Here is a 16,026-nt window from a genome sequence, read left to right on the forward strand (position 1 = left end):
CTTCAACCCATTGTCACTGTTACGTATCTCCTCTTCCTCCCCATCCTCTTCCTTCTCCTCCTCCTCCTCCTCCTCCTCCTCCTTTTCCTCCATTTACAAGATCATTAGCTTTCTTCAACCCATTGTCACTTACGTATCTCCTCTTCCTCCCCCTCCTCTTCTCTCTCTCCCTCCTCCATCCTAATTACCATACCTTATCTCATTTTCCCCTCCTCCTCCTTCTCCTCTTCCTCCTCCTTCCTCTTCTCTTCTTTTTCTCCTCCTCCTCCTTCCTCTTCTCTTCTTTTCCTCCTCCTCCTCCTCCTCCTCCTCCTCCTCCTTCTTCGTGCTCGCCCTCTTCTCGTTCAAGTCTTTTGCCCTCACTGGCCTCGGGACGGTTTCAGGGAGGGCTTAGAGAGAGAGAGAGAGAGAGAGAGAGAGAGAGAGAGAGAGAGAGAGAGAGAGAGAGAGAGAGAGAGAGAGAGAGAGAGAGAGAGAGAGAGAAGGAATGCGGGTCTTTAAATCATGTGTCCAACTGGCTATTGAAATGTTTGAATCATAAATGAATGAAGGCGATAGCGGTGACAAGACGCGGAGGAGGAGGAGGAGGGGGTGAAGGAGGAGAAAATGTGGAAGCAAAGAAAATGAGATGACTTGTTATGCTTGACGGTCCTTTCCTGTCATTCCCTAAGCTATCAGAGTCTCATTCATGACTTCTCGTAAGATTGAATCCCCGCTCCTGTCAGTTGTGTAAGCTTGACGCCCCTCTCCTGCTATTCCCGTAAGCTTATTAAGGTCTCATTCATGACTTCGGAAATTTTAGGCTCCGCTTATGTTCTTCCTCCGTGACTTCATTCTCGATTTCTCCTGAGGGGGAAGTGATTCATATCCTCAAGCATGTCGGGGCTTACTCACCCACATCTGAGAAGGCTTTGGTGGAGGTTGTGGATACGTCCCTGGGTAGTTTTCATACGCCCAGTGATTGTCTGACAAGGCCTCAGCACCGTGAACGTGACAAAGACCCATGATAACCCGACTAATCTCCTTTGTGGCTCTTGGAAGTGTTTCTTGTGAGAGCCGAAAGCGCCTGAGATTACCGGCCTGTGTGTCTCCGTTTTGCACTACACTACACCACTACACTACTTACACTACACCACTACACTACTAAACTACTTACACTACCCCACTACACTACTTATACTACACTACTTACACTACACCACTACACTACTTACACTACACCACTACACTACTTACACTACACCACTACATTACTAAACTACTTACACTACACCACTACACTACTTACACTACACTACTTACACTACACCACTTACACTACACCACTACACTACTTACACTACACCACTACACTACTTACACTACACTACTTACATTACACCACTACACTACTTACACTACACTACTGCACTACTTACACTGCACTACTTACACTACACCACTACACTACTTACACTACACCACTGCACTACTTAAACTACACTACTACACTACTTACACTACACCACTACACTACTTACACTACACTACTTACACTACACCACTGCACTACTTACACTACACTACTACACTACTTACACTACACCACTACACAACTTACACTACACCACTACACTACTTACATTACACTACTTACACTACACCACTACACTACTTACACTACACCACTACACTACTTACACTACACCACTACACTACACCACTACGCTACTTACACTACACTACTACACTACTTACACTATACCACTATACTACTTACATTACACTACTTACACTACACCACTACACTACTTACACTACACCACTACACTACTTACACTACACTACTTACACTACACCACTGCACTACTTACACTACACCACTACACTACTTACACTACACCACTACACTACTTACACTACACCACTACACTACTTACACTACACCACTACACTACTTACACTACATCACTACACTACTTACACTACACCACTACATTACTTACACTACACCACTTCACTACTTACACTACACCACTACACTACTTACACTACACCACTACACTACTTACACTACACCACTACACTACTTATACTACACCACTACATTACTTACACTACATCACTTCACTACTTACACTACTCCACTACACTATTTACACAACACCACTACACTACTTACACTACACCACTGCACTACTTACACTACACCACTACACTACTTACACTACACCACTACACTACTTACACTACTCCACTACACTATTTACACAACACCACTACACCACTTACACTACACCACTACACTACTTACACTACACCACTACACTACTTACACTACTCCACTACACTATTTACACTACACTACTTACACTATTTACACTACACCACTACACTACTTACACTACTCCACTACACTATTTACACTTCACCACTACACTACTTACACTACACCACTACACCACTTCACTATTTACACTACACCACTACACTACTTACACTACACCACTACACTACTCACACTATACCACTACACTACTTACACTACATCACTACACTACACCACTATACTACTTACACTACATCACTACACTACTGACATTACACCTCTATACTACTTAAACTACACCACTACACTACCTACACTACACCACTACACTACTTACACTTCACCACTACACTACTCACACTATACCACTACACTACTTACACTACATCACTACACTACTTACACTACACCACTATACTACTTACACTACATCACTATACTACTTACATTACACCTCTATACTACTTAAACTACACCATTACACTACCTACACTACACCACTGCACAACACCACTACACTACTTACACTACACTACTACACTACCTACTTACTCTACACCACTACACTACTTACACTACACCACTTCACTAATTACACTACACCACTACACTACTTACGCTACACCACTACACTGCTTACACTACACCACTACGCAACCTGGTACTTACACTACACTACTACACTACCTGGTACTTACACTACACCACTACACTACTACACTACTTACACTACACCACTACACTACTTACACTACACCACTACACTACTTACACTACACCACTACACTACTTACACTACACCACTGCACTACTTACACTACACCACTATACTACTTACACTACACCACTACACTACTTACATTGCACCACTACACTACACTTCAATACACGACGTAATCCCTCAACTCTTCTCTTCGGCACAGAAACACGAGGCGACACAACTATTCCGTTTTCTTTATCTTCTCTTTGTAATAATAATGTCCTCCAGCACCGTCACTTCCTCCACATCTTTTTCGTCTTTTTTCTTTTTCTACTATTTTCTTTTTTTCTTGTTTTTTTCTTTTATTATTATTATTATTATTATTATTATTATTATTATTATTATTATTATTATTATTATTATTATTATTATTATTATTATTAAATTTATGATCTCTTCCTCCACGTCCCCGTCGTTGTCCTCCTCGTCTTCCTCCATCTCCTCCTCCTCCTCCTTCTCCACACGCTTGCATCACAGAGACGCTAACCTCACTTTTTGCCTCCTCTTATTGATCCTCTTCCTGCCCCCCCCACCCCCCCCACCCTCTCTGGGAGGACGCTCTCTCTCTCTCTCTCTCTCTCTCTCTCTCTCTCTCTTCTGGAATGGGACAAGACAGGACTCGATAGGAGAGAAAATTAACCTAGAACACACAGACACACACACAAAAAAAAAAAGGTGAAATACACATGTTAGTACTACTACTACTACTACTACTACTACTACTACTACTACTACTACTACTACTACTACTAATAATAATAATAATAATAATAATAATACTAATAATAATAATAATACTGTTCTCTCCTCGTGTTTGTCTTTTTATCAAGTATAACTTCTTATCTTCTTTATCGCACAAGTAAGTGGCGTCGGTAACATTGCGTTTGTACCTGTTATCAGCAGTGTGTGTGTGTGTGTGTGTGTGTGTGTGTGTGTGTGTGTGTGAAGGGTAACGACGAGGTTGAGAGAGAGAGAGAGAGAGAGAGAGAGAGAGAGAGAGAGAGAGAGAGAGAGAGAGAGAGAGAGAGAGAGATCAAAACCATGATATTCTTTTATCATACAGCAGCAATTGTGCAGAAACTCCCTCATCCACTTGAAGGTCACGAACACACACACACACACACACCAGCTCAATAATTTGTGTTTTTATTGTTAACTTCTTGATACATGTTTCTTGACACGTTTCTCCTACTCTCTCTCTCTCTCTCTCTCTCTCTCTCTCTCTCTCTCTCTCTCTCAGCCAGCTTTTCTCCTGAACCAACACTATTATCACCTCCTCGTCCTCCTCCTCCTCTTCATTCTTTTCTTCTCGATGTTCAGCCTTTTCCATGCTCTCAAGACACATTCCCTTGCCAGCATCACACATGAGAACATTATGAGTCTGTATCCTTCCTTATCTTTCCTAGCCATGTATCTATCGGACGTTTTCTTGAAGGCATCCAGTACCGTGTTGGTCCTTACCTTTATCTGTCCCACTCATCCACCACCTCAAGCGGTAAACCTGGGTCTTTCTTTACTGTCCCGAATTTCATCTGACTGAAACCCTCTATGCTACGAGTCTTTGGCCCTGTTGACTGTGCCGACTGATTGCCACGACAACCCAGCGACTCGGGGTATACGAGGTCTTGGGTGTGAAATGTTGATGTGAAAGGGTTGCACATTGTCTTTCTGATCATGTGCAACCCTTTCACATTAACATTACACACCCAAGACCTCGTGTTCCCGGAGTCGCTGGGTTGTCATGGTCCAGAGTCGGCTCAGTGTGAAGGGGCTTTTAGGTCCATATTATCAAACTCTTCGGAACCTTAGTCCATTTATTTCTAAAGGCTCTTGCGGAAGTTGTCTGGGTTTCCATGGGTGCTTTCCTGAGTCTGGCGGTAGTTTTACAAGGCTTTTGCGCCGTGAAGGGGAAAAACACTCATGACAACCCGACGTAGCTCCTCCCTGGCCTTGGAAAACGTTAGTAACCCTGGGCGCGTATTCTCAACCGTGTCGAAACTTACACACCCACATTTGATAAAGCTTTGGTGGAGGTTGTGGGTATTTTCATGGGTAATTTTTTTTTTATGCTTAGTGATAGTTTGATAATGTTTCTGCACCATGCTTACACACCCTCATTTGATAAAGCTTTGGTGGAGGTTGTGGGTATTTACATGGGTATTTTTTTTTTTATGCTTAGTGATAGTTCGATAATGTTTCTGCACCATGCTTACACACCACTGTTGCCAGATTGTCTTCCTCAGACCATAGTATTTACCGGTTTCTGACGCCTAACTATTGCCAAGAAACATCAGGAATTAACTATTTTAACGATAATTTTAAGTGAATCTCCTTATTGGGGTCCACGAGACAGTTTTTGGGTCGGAAGTCGGTAAATATAAGAGGCTGAGTAAGATAATCTGGCAACTTTGTTACGCACCCTCATTTGATAAAGCTTTGGTAGAGGTTGTGGGTATTTCCATGGGTAGTTTTTTTTATTAATAGTGATTGTTTGTTAATGCTTCTGCACCAGGGGCATGAAAAACAACCCCTCTTTAGAACCCAAATAATCTCCTTTGTGGCATTTGGAAATTTCTGTAGTGAGAGCCGAAAGTGCCTGAGAATCTCGCCTCAGTTCGTTTAATGCCAGAACTTTACTGACAACATCATTAATAAAGCTCTTCATGCACTTACACGCCAATCGAACCACGCATCCTCCGCCTCACAGGAACTATAGTCATGAAACACAAAAGCAGATGAAAAGCTGATTGACCTAAACAAAAAGAGAACATCTTATTAGTACGTAGAGGGAAGACGAGAAAGGGAAGAAAGAAGCAGGGAAAAAGGGGCAGGGGGGTGTTTATGTATGTATAATTTTTTGTAGTGTAAGTTTGCGTTAGGTTCATGTATATTCTGTATCATAATAATTGGGAAATAGGTGATAGCGGAAAACACCCTCGAAAAGGCTCAATGTTTAGTATAGATATAGAGAGGAAGAAAGGAAGAAGGAATTACATGCATGCCTCGCCATTAATTACTCCAAGGAAACCATACCTAAGCTGCACCCAAGCATGGAGGGAAACTATAAAAAAGAGGGAAGAAGGGAAAAAGAGATGGGGGGGGGGGGAGAAAGGGAGGAAGAAAGAAAAGTACATCTGATATCAATACGTAGAGGAAGGAAGGAAGGAAATATTACGAAAGAGAAGAAGGGAGAAAGATAAAATAGGTGGGGAAGAAAAGAAGAAAGGAAGAAAGAATTACAGGCCTCATCATTACTCCGATTAGGGAAAAGGGGATGGGGGAAGAAAGGAAGAAAAACACTTGAAATCAATGCGTAGAGGAAGAAATGAAGGAAGGAAGAGGGATGAGGGGAGGGGGGGTGAAGCGAAAGAAAGGAAGAAAGAATCATATACCTACCTCGCCATTACTCTAGGAAACCAAGCCAAAGCTGAAGTAAGTTTTGTCACCTCTTCGACCTTTAGGAATTTCAATGTGGAGCGTCCAACCTGTGCTGCTGTCTGCTTGAAAAAGGGGGTAGGGGAGGCGAAAAGCTAAGGATGGAGGGTGGATGGCAAGGGAAGAGTATGTTAGTGGGGAAGAGAGATTAAGAGAGAGAGAGAGAGAGAGAGAGAGAGAGAGAGAGAGAGAGAGAGAGAGAGAGAGAGAGAGAGAGAGATAACTGAATGAATGGGGGGGTCTTCAGCAGTATCTCTCTCTCTCTCTCTCTCTCTCTCTCTTTAAGTCTGGGCAGCCGGAGTACCAGGTGGATTTACATGGAAAATCAGACCACACAGACCCCATGGTCCAGACTAGGTGGTCTGCCCTTAAACCTAAGTGAGTCTACATTAATCAGACGGCTCCAAAATCTTGAATTTCAACTCTAGTTAATATTAAGTTGAAGGAAGTGTCGGCCGAGCTTGTTTTTAAAGGAGTCAATCTTCGTGTTACACTGGACCACTGAAGGTGGGAGCTTATTCCATTCTTGCACTACAACGTTAGCGAAGAAAAATTTGGTGCAGTCTGAATTTACGTGTCTACATTTAAGTTTTCTGCCATTATTCCTCGTACGCAAAGTGTCATCAATCAAACAATTTTGATTTGTCCACGTTCGTAAATCCATTTAGTATTTTAAAACATTCGATCAGTTTTCCTCGGCGACGTTTCTCAAGAGAACATGTTAAGGGTGGAAAACCTTTCGTCGTAGGGTTTGTTGCGTAAGGAAGGGATAATTTTTGTTTCCCGACGTTGAACACCTTCTAATTTAGCAATGTTCTTTGCATGGTGGGGTGACCAAAACTGTACTGTGTATTCTGAGTGGGGTCTGACTAAACTATTGTAGAGCGGAAGTATTACTTTATTTTCTAATAAAAAATTTCTTTTAATGAAGCCCAACATTCTGTTCGCTTTATTTGCCGCATCGATGCATTGCAGTGAGAATTTGAGGTTTGACGCGATTTTGACACCCAGGGGTGAGAGAGAGAGAGAGAGAGAGAGAGAGAGAGAGAGAGAGAGAGAGAGAGAGAGAGAGAGAGAATCTTAGTGTATCAACTGTGTGTGGGTGTGTGTGTGTGTGTGTGTGTCGGGCGAAATGGGGCTGTGTGCGTTGTGGAAGGGAGGGAGGGGGGAGGATAATGGGAAGGTGAGGGAGGGAGGGAAGGGGAGGGGGAGCAAGGGCTTTGCGTGGGAATGGCTCATCATTAAAGAGGCGATTGCATGCTGTGCGAGATTCACGTTATATCGATTCCCTGTTGCTTGTCCCGGCGAGGCGAGGCGAGGCGAGTGGCGGGGCGGTGCGGTCCTGCTGTTTGGTATTCTCAGACGCATCCGCCTCTCACATCAACTATTTCCGAAGTCCAGAAAGGAAATCAGTTTTTTTTTTTTTTTTTTTTTTTTTTTTACGTTCATGGTAGTACTGAAGAAGGGTCAAACTACTACCTGCAGGATCATAAAACTGTTCCTAGAAATGATATAAACTCCTACGAAATCCTTGCCAAATGTGATGTGAGCTTTGACGCCGAAATGTTTAATAAAAAATACGACCCCCGGGCTGCGAGGAAAGGGGAAGGCAAGAGTGGGTATGGAATGGAGTGGGCGGTGAGGTAAGTGTGTGTGTTAGTGGTAAAAAGAGGGGAAAGGATAGTTTTATTTTTTTTTCATAAAGGTCGCGGTCCAGACCCCAGACTTCACAGATATAATTAAACTCAACAACCTCATTCATTCACATATTGAAAGCCAAAATATCATGAGTTATCTTTTGTCACAATGGGTGTGAATGGATATGAAAATGTTGTATTCAAGGTTTCTAATTGATATGCATATCTAGCACACACACACACACACACACACACACACACACACACACACACACACACACACACACACACACACACACACACACACAGGTCTGCAGAACACTATATAGAGCCCTGATATGATTCAATTGTTCTGCAGTTCTTTGCAATCATTCACAAACCTTTTAACATCACTACTAATGTAAACGATAACTCTGACACAGGAATTAGTAGCTTAGTGACGGTGTTAAGTTTTCAAATGATGCAAAGTGGCGTATGTTGTCCTTCCAGTTCCAGGATTCAGTTATTCTACTGATCTTTGTGTTTTCTGCAAACTTGCTAACATCACCACTAACTCCTGGGTCCAAAGCACCAATTTAAATAACTAGAACTTAGTAATCAGTAGTGACGGTGGTAAGGTTTCGGATGATAGAAAGCAGCGTGTTATCCTTCCAGTTCCAGCATGAGAGTGTGGCGGGTGGTGTGGTAGGGGTCGCGAGGGTCACCGCTGCAGGTCAGGAGGGAGGAGGAGGAGGAGCCGCCCCAGGGACGGCCGGGGAGGGAGGAGGATGCAGGTGCACAGCGTGGTGTCGGAGGCGGTGGTGCGGCGGGCCTTCTGGGTGGAGTGGTTCCACAACACGCCACACATCAACCTCACGCTCCAATACGTCAACTCCACCTTCAACCCTTTCTCCCCCATATACCAAGAGGTGAGGGGAAATAATAATTCCTGATTTAAAACTTAAGCCAACCTGACGCACTTCCTCCTCATTATCATCAACTGCTGTAAGACAAGATAACGACAATTCATATGTTGCCACACTGTTACTTTAGTTATCCATTTGTTATCAATTCTATGCATGACATGATCTACCAAAGTCAATTTCTTATTCCTAATCAACGTTAGACTATCTTCAGCCTGTGTCCATTCCGGGCCTAAGCCTTCCTGGTCGCGTGCTTCCTCTATTATTGGCAAAACACAGTAAAGGAAGTCATGGTGTGTTGCCTTTGTTCCCTCCCTTACATCATCATCATCATATGTTCAATATCAGTTTTTCCTATAATCTCTTTTGATATTAGACGACTGATGATATGCTTCCAACTGTGTCTGACCATGGCCTCCCTTCCAGAGCCTTGGAATCATTGGGTCGGTCCCCGCTGGGCTGCTGATCTTGACGCTGCTGGTGCTGTTGCTGTACCTGCTGACGCGATGCTGCGACAACCGCCCACGCAAGCCGGGCTCCATCACCTGCCTCAAGGTCACCCTCGTTCTCTTCGCAATCCTGACGCTGTGAGTTGCTCGGCTTGGGTCGGCCATTTGGCTTCTGTCGGAACTGTTTCTTGTCGGGGGAATATAAAAAAAAAGAAGAATTCTGGAAGGGCAAGACAAGGCCAGGTTAAGTTGTGCCGTATATTACTTTCTTGGTCATCTGAGAACTTCTACAGTGTCTTGTTTTACTCCTGGTGTATCTTTTGCCGTAAAAAAATTATTATTATTATTATTATTATTATTATTATTATTATTATTATTATTATTATTATTATTATTATTATTATTATTATTATTATTATTATTATCATCAGTAGTACTAGTAGTAGTACTAGTAGTAGTAGTATTTTTATTATTATTATTATTATTATTATTATTATTATTATTATTATTATTATTATTATTATTATTATTATTATTATTATTATTATTATTATTATTATTATTATTATTATTATTATTGTTATTATTAATATTATTATTATTATCATTATTATTATTAGTGTTATTATTATCAGCCTCTTCCTCTCCAGGGGTGCGCTGGGTGTGAGTGTGTGGGGGAACGAGGAGGTGCATGAGGGGGTGACACAGACGGTGCACTCCCTCAACAACATCAGCAGCATGGTGCACTCCCTCAGCAACCAGGTGAAGCAGTGCCCTCCTCTGTTACTTGAACACAGCCCTCTCCAAATTCTCACTTCTGCTACAGTAATCTTCTCTTCTACATAGGGAGATATTAAAGGTTCTTTTTATGCCTTGACAGACGTACATGTTTGACGAGACGATTAGAAAAAACTTGGAGCCACAGCTGAACCTCTTCAAAGAGACAGTCCAGCGAGAGAAGATTGACAACTCCACCGTGAAAATGTTCATCATAGAAAGTCTTCACTACATGCAAGGGAACATATCAGAAGTCCTTCTCATCAATGTGGATGATATTAACTCTATGGTAAGGAAACTGTTTGGCAAATACAGTGCCATTGGCTGAAATGAAGGTACTGCTTTTGTGCCGATATATTTTGTGTATTGATTGATGGCACTGACTATTGTAAAGTTATATTTTGGTGGATTGCCTCATTTGCCTGCCAGTTTTACATGCAGTTAACAGTAGTGAAGCTAAAACTTTGTGGGTTGCTGCTGTCTCACCACAGACTCTGAACCTTTGCTGACTGACCTTTGGGTGGTTCCTTTGCAGATGTCCGGGGCAGAGATGGGCGGCCTGGTGCGGTTGCTGGGCTTGGGTGAGCTGGGCCGGTGGGTGGGCACGCTGGGCTTGACAGGCATCCTCATGATGGTGGTGCTGGTGGTGATGGTGGGCGTGGCGCGGCACTCCAGGTGTACACTCATCACGTAAGGCACTCGCAGGCTGGCTGGTGATAGGCACACCAGGGAAGCATTAGGGAGGGTTTGAGGGTGGCACTCAGCTTTATTAGTATGAGACGAAAAACATCAATAGCAAAAGTGCTTTGAAAGGAGCATAGAAGGTGTGGGTGGCAATGTGCTGTTAAGGAGGAGGGAAGTTATAAGGATGGGAGGGAAGTATTTTGAGAAGGGAAATGTCTTGAGGGGATAATAAGTGTTGTGAAGGGGGAAGGAAGTGCTGTGAGATAGAAGGAAAGTGTTTTATTAAGGGCAATATAAGTGTTCTGAAGGGGGAAAGAAAGAGAGAAACTGGGAAGGGGTAGAGAAGACATGTAAGAAAGAGGAGGGGAGGGTTCAGTATGGGTAGGGTTTTGGAAGGAAAATTGAGAGTGAAAGAAAGAGGTGATTGGTACTCTGCTTTGAAACTCTTGATGTACATATTCATCTTGTAGTTATTTACAGAATTTGAGTCAAGCTTGTATTGTCCTTCCTTGAAATCCATACTCATCCAATTGACAATTTTAACCCATGAACAGTTATGGTCATGAGATAATATTTGTCATTGCCTTCTTCTCTCTCCATGGCAGGTTTTCAGTGCTTGGACTCCTGGCCATGATCCTGTGCTGGGGCCTGACTTCACTCTACCTGGTGACCTCTGTTGTGAGTATTGGACCACACTCTTACTTGTAGCTGGTCTGACATAATGAAAACACCACAGCATTTCATCATTATCATCTGTAGCCATTACTGTAGTCGTGGCGCCCAAGTTTGAAGTGTGCATTATCATGCTCTGTGTCTCACAGTGTGTCTGATTTCATGGATAATAAGTGATAGCCTACACATAGGAAACGGTCGTCAGTAGCAATAATATGCAGGCAACAATGACAAATACTGTCAATTATCATTGATCTTGAGTTCAGAATTATTATTACTGCTGCAGGCAACTGTTTTGTTACTTTATAGTTTACTACTACTTTCCTCAGAAGAGGGCAGCACCAGGGCTGTTTAATAATTATAATCAGCAATCTTATGAATTAACAAAACAGCTGTCTTAGATGGTATCAATAATTTTTAACTCAAAATCAATGATAATTGATAGTATTCATCATTGGAGACCGGCCCAACATTCTAGACCTCTTCCTTACCTCAAACCCTTCTGCTTATTCTGTCAAACTGTTTTCTCCGTTGGGCTCCTCCGATCACAATCTTATTTCTGCCTCCTGTCCTATCGCTCCTGTACACCCTCTGGACCCATCGAAGAGGCGATGCTTCTGGCATTTTGCTTCAGCTCGGTGGGACGACCTGAGGATGTACTTTTCCGATTTCTCGTGGAATGATTATTGCTTCCAGGATAGAGACCCCTCTGTGTGTGCTCAGCGCATCACAGAGGTGATTGTCTCTGGAATGGAGGCATACATTCCTCGTTCTTTCTCTACTCCTCACGCTAAAAAGCCTTGGTTTAACCACACTTGTTCTTGTGCTGTCAATGATAGAGAGGTAGCTCACAAAAGGTACCAGAGCCTGCAAACTAATGCTAATTATGAACTTTGCATTTCTGCCCGAAATTGTGCCAAATCTATTCTCCGACTAACCAAAAATTCTTTCATTAATAGAAAATGCCAAAACCTTACTTTCTCTAACTCTTCCCGTGACTTCTGGCATCTAGCCAAAAACATCTCCAACTTCACTTCTTCATCTTTCCCTCCACTCCTCAGTCCTGACGGCAACACTGCCATCTCATCTATCTCTAAGGCTGAACTCTTCTCTCAAACTTTTTCTAAAAACTCCACTCTGGACAATTCTGGGCATATTCCTCCTACTCATCCCCCCTCTGACTCCTTTATGCCTGTTATAAAGATTCTTCAAAATGATGTTTTCTATGCCCTCTCTGGCCTCAATCCTCAGAAGGCTTATGGACCTGATGGAGTGCCTCCTATTGTCCTTAAAAACTGTGCCTCCGTGCTGTCACCCTGCCTGGTCAAACTCTTTCGCCTCTGCCTGTCAACATCTACCTTTCCTTCTTACTGGAAGTATGCCTTCATACAGCCTGTGTCTAAGAAGGGTGACTGTTCCAATCCCTCAAACTACCATCCTATAGCTTTACTTTCTTGTCTATCTAAAGCTTTTGAATCAATCCTTAACTGGAAGATTCAAAAGCACCTTTCCACTTCTGACCTTCTATCTGATCGCCAGTATGGGTTCCGCAAGGGGCGTTCTACTGGTGATCTCCTAGCCTTCTTAACTGACTCTTGGTCATCCTCTTAGCCGCTTTCGGTGAAACTTTTGCTATTGCGCTGGACATATCAAAAGCTTTTGATAGGGTCTGGCACAAATCTTTGCTTTCCAAACTACCCTCCTACGGTTTCTATCCTTCTCTCTGTACCTTTATCTCCAGTTTCCTTTCTGACCGTTCTATTTCTGCCGTGGTAGACGGTCACTGTTCTTCCCCTAAATCTATTAACAGTGGTGTCCCACAGGGTTCTGTCCTATCTCCCACTCTTTTTCTGTTGTTCATTGATGATCTTCTTTCCAAAACGAACTGTCCTATCCATTCCTACGCCGATGATTCCACTCTGCATTACTCAACTTCTTTTAATAGAAGACCCACCCTACAGGAACTTAACGACTCAAGGCTGGAGGCTGCAGAACGCTTAGCCTCAGACCTTACTATTATTTCCGATTGGGGCAAGAAGAACCTGGTGTCCTTCAACACCTCAAAAACACAGTTTCTCCACCTATCCACTCGACACAATCTTCCAAACAACTATCCCCTATTCTTTGACAACACCCAGCTATCACCTTCCTCAACACTAAACATCCTCGGTCTATCCTTAACTCAAAATCTCAACTGGAAACTTCATATCTCATCTCTTACTAAATCAGCTTTCTTGAGGCTGGGCGTTCTGTATCGTCTCCGCCAGTTCTTCTCCCCTGCACAGTTGCTGTCCATATACAGGGGTCTTGTCTGCCCTTGTATGGAGTATGCATCTCATGTGTGGGGGGGCTCCACTCACACAGCTCTTCTGGACAGAGTGGAGGCTAAGGCTCTTCGTCTCATCAGCTCTCCTCCTCATACTGATAGTCTTCTACCTCTTAAATTCCGCCGCAATGTTGCCTCTCTTTTTGTCTTCTATCGATATTTCCACGCTGACTGCTCTTCTGAACTTGCTAACTGCATGCCTCCCCCCCTCCCGCGGCCCCGCTGCACTCGACTTTCTACTCATGCTCATCCCTATACTGTCCAAACCCCTTATGCAAGAGTTAACCAGCATCTTCACTCTTTCATCCCTCACGCTGGTAAACTCTGGAACAATCTTCCTTCATCTGTATTTCCTCCTGCCTACGACTTGAACTCTTTCAAGAGGAGGGTATCAGGACATCTCTCCTCCCGTATCTGATCTTGCTTTTGGCCACCTCTTTTGTTTCTTTTTTAGGAGCAGCGAGTAGCGGGCTTTTTTTTTATTATAGTTTTCTTTTTTTGTGTGCCCTTGAGCTGCCTCCTTTGTTGTAAAAAAAAAAAAAAAAAAAAAAAAAAAAAAATTTGTTGCCAGCATATTATTGCTACTGTTGACTGTTTCCTGTGTGTAGGCTCTCACATATTATCCACAAAATCAGACATGCTGTGAGACAGCAGATTGAGTACAATAATGCACACCTCAGACTTGGGCGCTGCGACTACAGTCCACGCATGTCCACTCCAAGTCTTGTTTGTGGCTGGTCTTGCCAAATATGGTGATCAGTAATGTAATGACAGCCTTTTTTATATTTTCTAGGCACTATCAGACTGGTGCATGGACCCAAACCCCTTCCTGGAGGAGCAACTTGGCAAGCTGGTTTCTGAGAAGGTGCCCTCCTACTACCTCCGCTGCGACCCCACCCAGGCCTCACCCTTCACCCGCTACCTGACCCACGCCCAGCAGGCCGCCAACATTGTACTCACGTCCCTCAGCAGAGTCACCCGCATCGCCGAAGCTCACTATGAGTCCAAACTTGTAAGTGTCTTGAGGGGCTGGAAACTGTTTTGAAAGTAGTACACTGATTATTCCCAGCCGCCGAGGAGCATTTAGTTATAGTTCAGTGGCAGAGAAGCACAGAATGTCTCTCCTGTCACTCCTGACAACAGTTCTGCTCAGACACTGCTGACTCATAATGGCTGAGTCTCAGGTTACTGCAGTAAGCTTTGATTACTCAAGTAACCCGTAGTAACCTGCTTATCACCATTTATAGCTGAACATAAAACATTATTTTTCATTGTAAGATATATATTGAATCAAAATACTATACACTTAACATTTCAGATTTGGGACAAACACAAGTATGAAATGGCTGAAGTTCAAAAGGATCTTTGTCATTCACAATGATATTTTCATGAGCTTTTCCACCCAGCCAAAAACTTTCACCAAGCTCACTCGAGGTTGTTCCCCAGAGCCGGGAATTTCCCCGCTGAGTGGTCACATTTTTTGGCAGATTCACCCTCGGTTGGATCACATAAGTGCGTTTGTGAACCAGTCTCAGCGCAGCCTGGGGAGGGTGGCGGCCCTGCTGGAGTGCCACAAGTTGCACCACCACTACCACACGGCCCTGAGTGCCACCTGTGACCAGGCAATGTAAGCACCAGGCTGACCCTGGCAACTGGGGAGGCCAAACTCAATCATTCTTTCTTTACCCACTGTAGTATGTGACTGTGCCTTAAAATCAATTTACTATGGGTAATGGGAATATCTTGGGCAGTAAATATAGTGGGCTTTGGGTTAGAATTTGTCTGTTGACAGTTTTTGCCTCACTGACCAGGGTGGTGGTTCAGTAGACATCCCCTGTGGAGAGCAGGAGTCATTCCTATGCACTTGTGTTAAAGTCAGTCTCCTCTAACCAAAGTGACTCCCAAGGGCTACTTAACTTTAAAAATGATAATAATAAATAAATTAATTAATTAATAAATCAGATTTTCACATAAACATAAACAGTGACAGCCCTGTAACCCCTGATGCCTAGGGAGTGGCCTTGTCCTTGTCTCTTACATGAATGTAACAGTGACAACCCTGTAACCAATGGTGCC

General features: G+C 43.3%; 1 protein-coding gene across 2 annotated transcripts in view; it reads left to right on the forward strand.

Moving 5' to 3' along the window:
• LOC126999797 (protein tweety-2-like) overlaps nt 1–16,026 on the forward strand; it is a 39,326-nt gene that overhangs the window by 9,709 nt on the left and 13,591 nt on the right. For both annotated transcript variants that reach the window (XM_050862747.1, XM_050862758.1), the window contains exons 2-9: nt 8,795–9,048; nt 9,469–9,629; nt 10,142–10,253; nt 10,372–10,557; nt 10,804–10,958; nt 11,558–11,630; nt 14,744–14,962; nt 15,438–15,577. In XM_050862747.1, coding sequence (XP_050718704.1) covers nt 8,908–9,048; nt 9,469–9,629; nt 10,142–10,253; nt 10,372–10,557; nt 10,804–10,958; nt 11,558–11,630; nt 14,744–14,962; nt 15,438–15,577 — 1,187 coding nt within the window. In that variant the 5' untranslated portion in view covers nt 8,795–8,907. The remainder of the gene's footprint in view (nt 1–8,794; nt 9,049–9,468; nt 9,630–10,141; nt 10,254–10,371; nt 10,558–10,803; nt 10,959–11,557; nt 11,631–14,743; nt 14,963–15,437; nt 15,578–16,026) is intronic.

The sequence above is a fragment of the Eriocheir sinensis genome, chromosome 2 (genome assembly GCF_024679095.1).
Source record: "Eriocheir sinensis breed Jianghai 21 chromosome 2, ASM2467909v1, whole genome shotgun sequence".
Taxonomy (NCBI): domain Eukaryota; kingdom Metazoa; phylum Arthropoda; class Malacostraca; order Decapoda; family Varunidae; genus Eriocheir; species Eriocheir sinensis.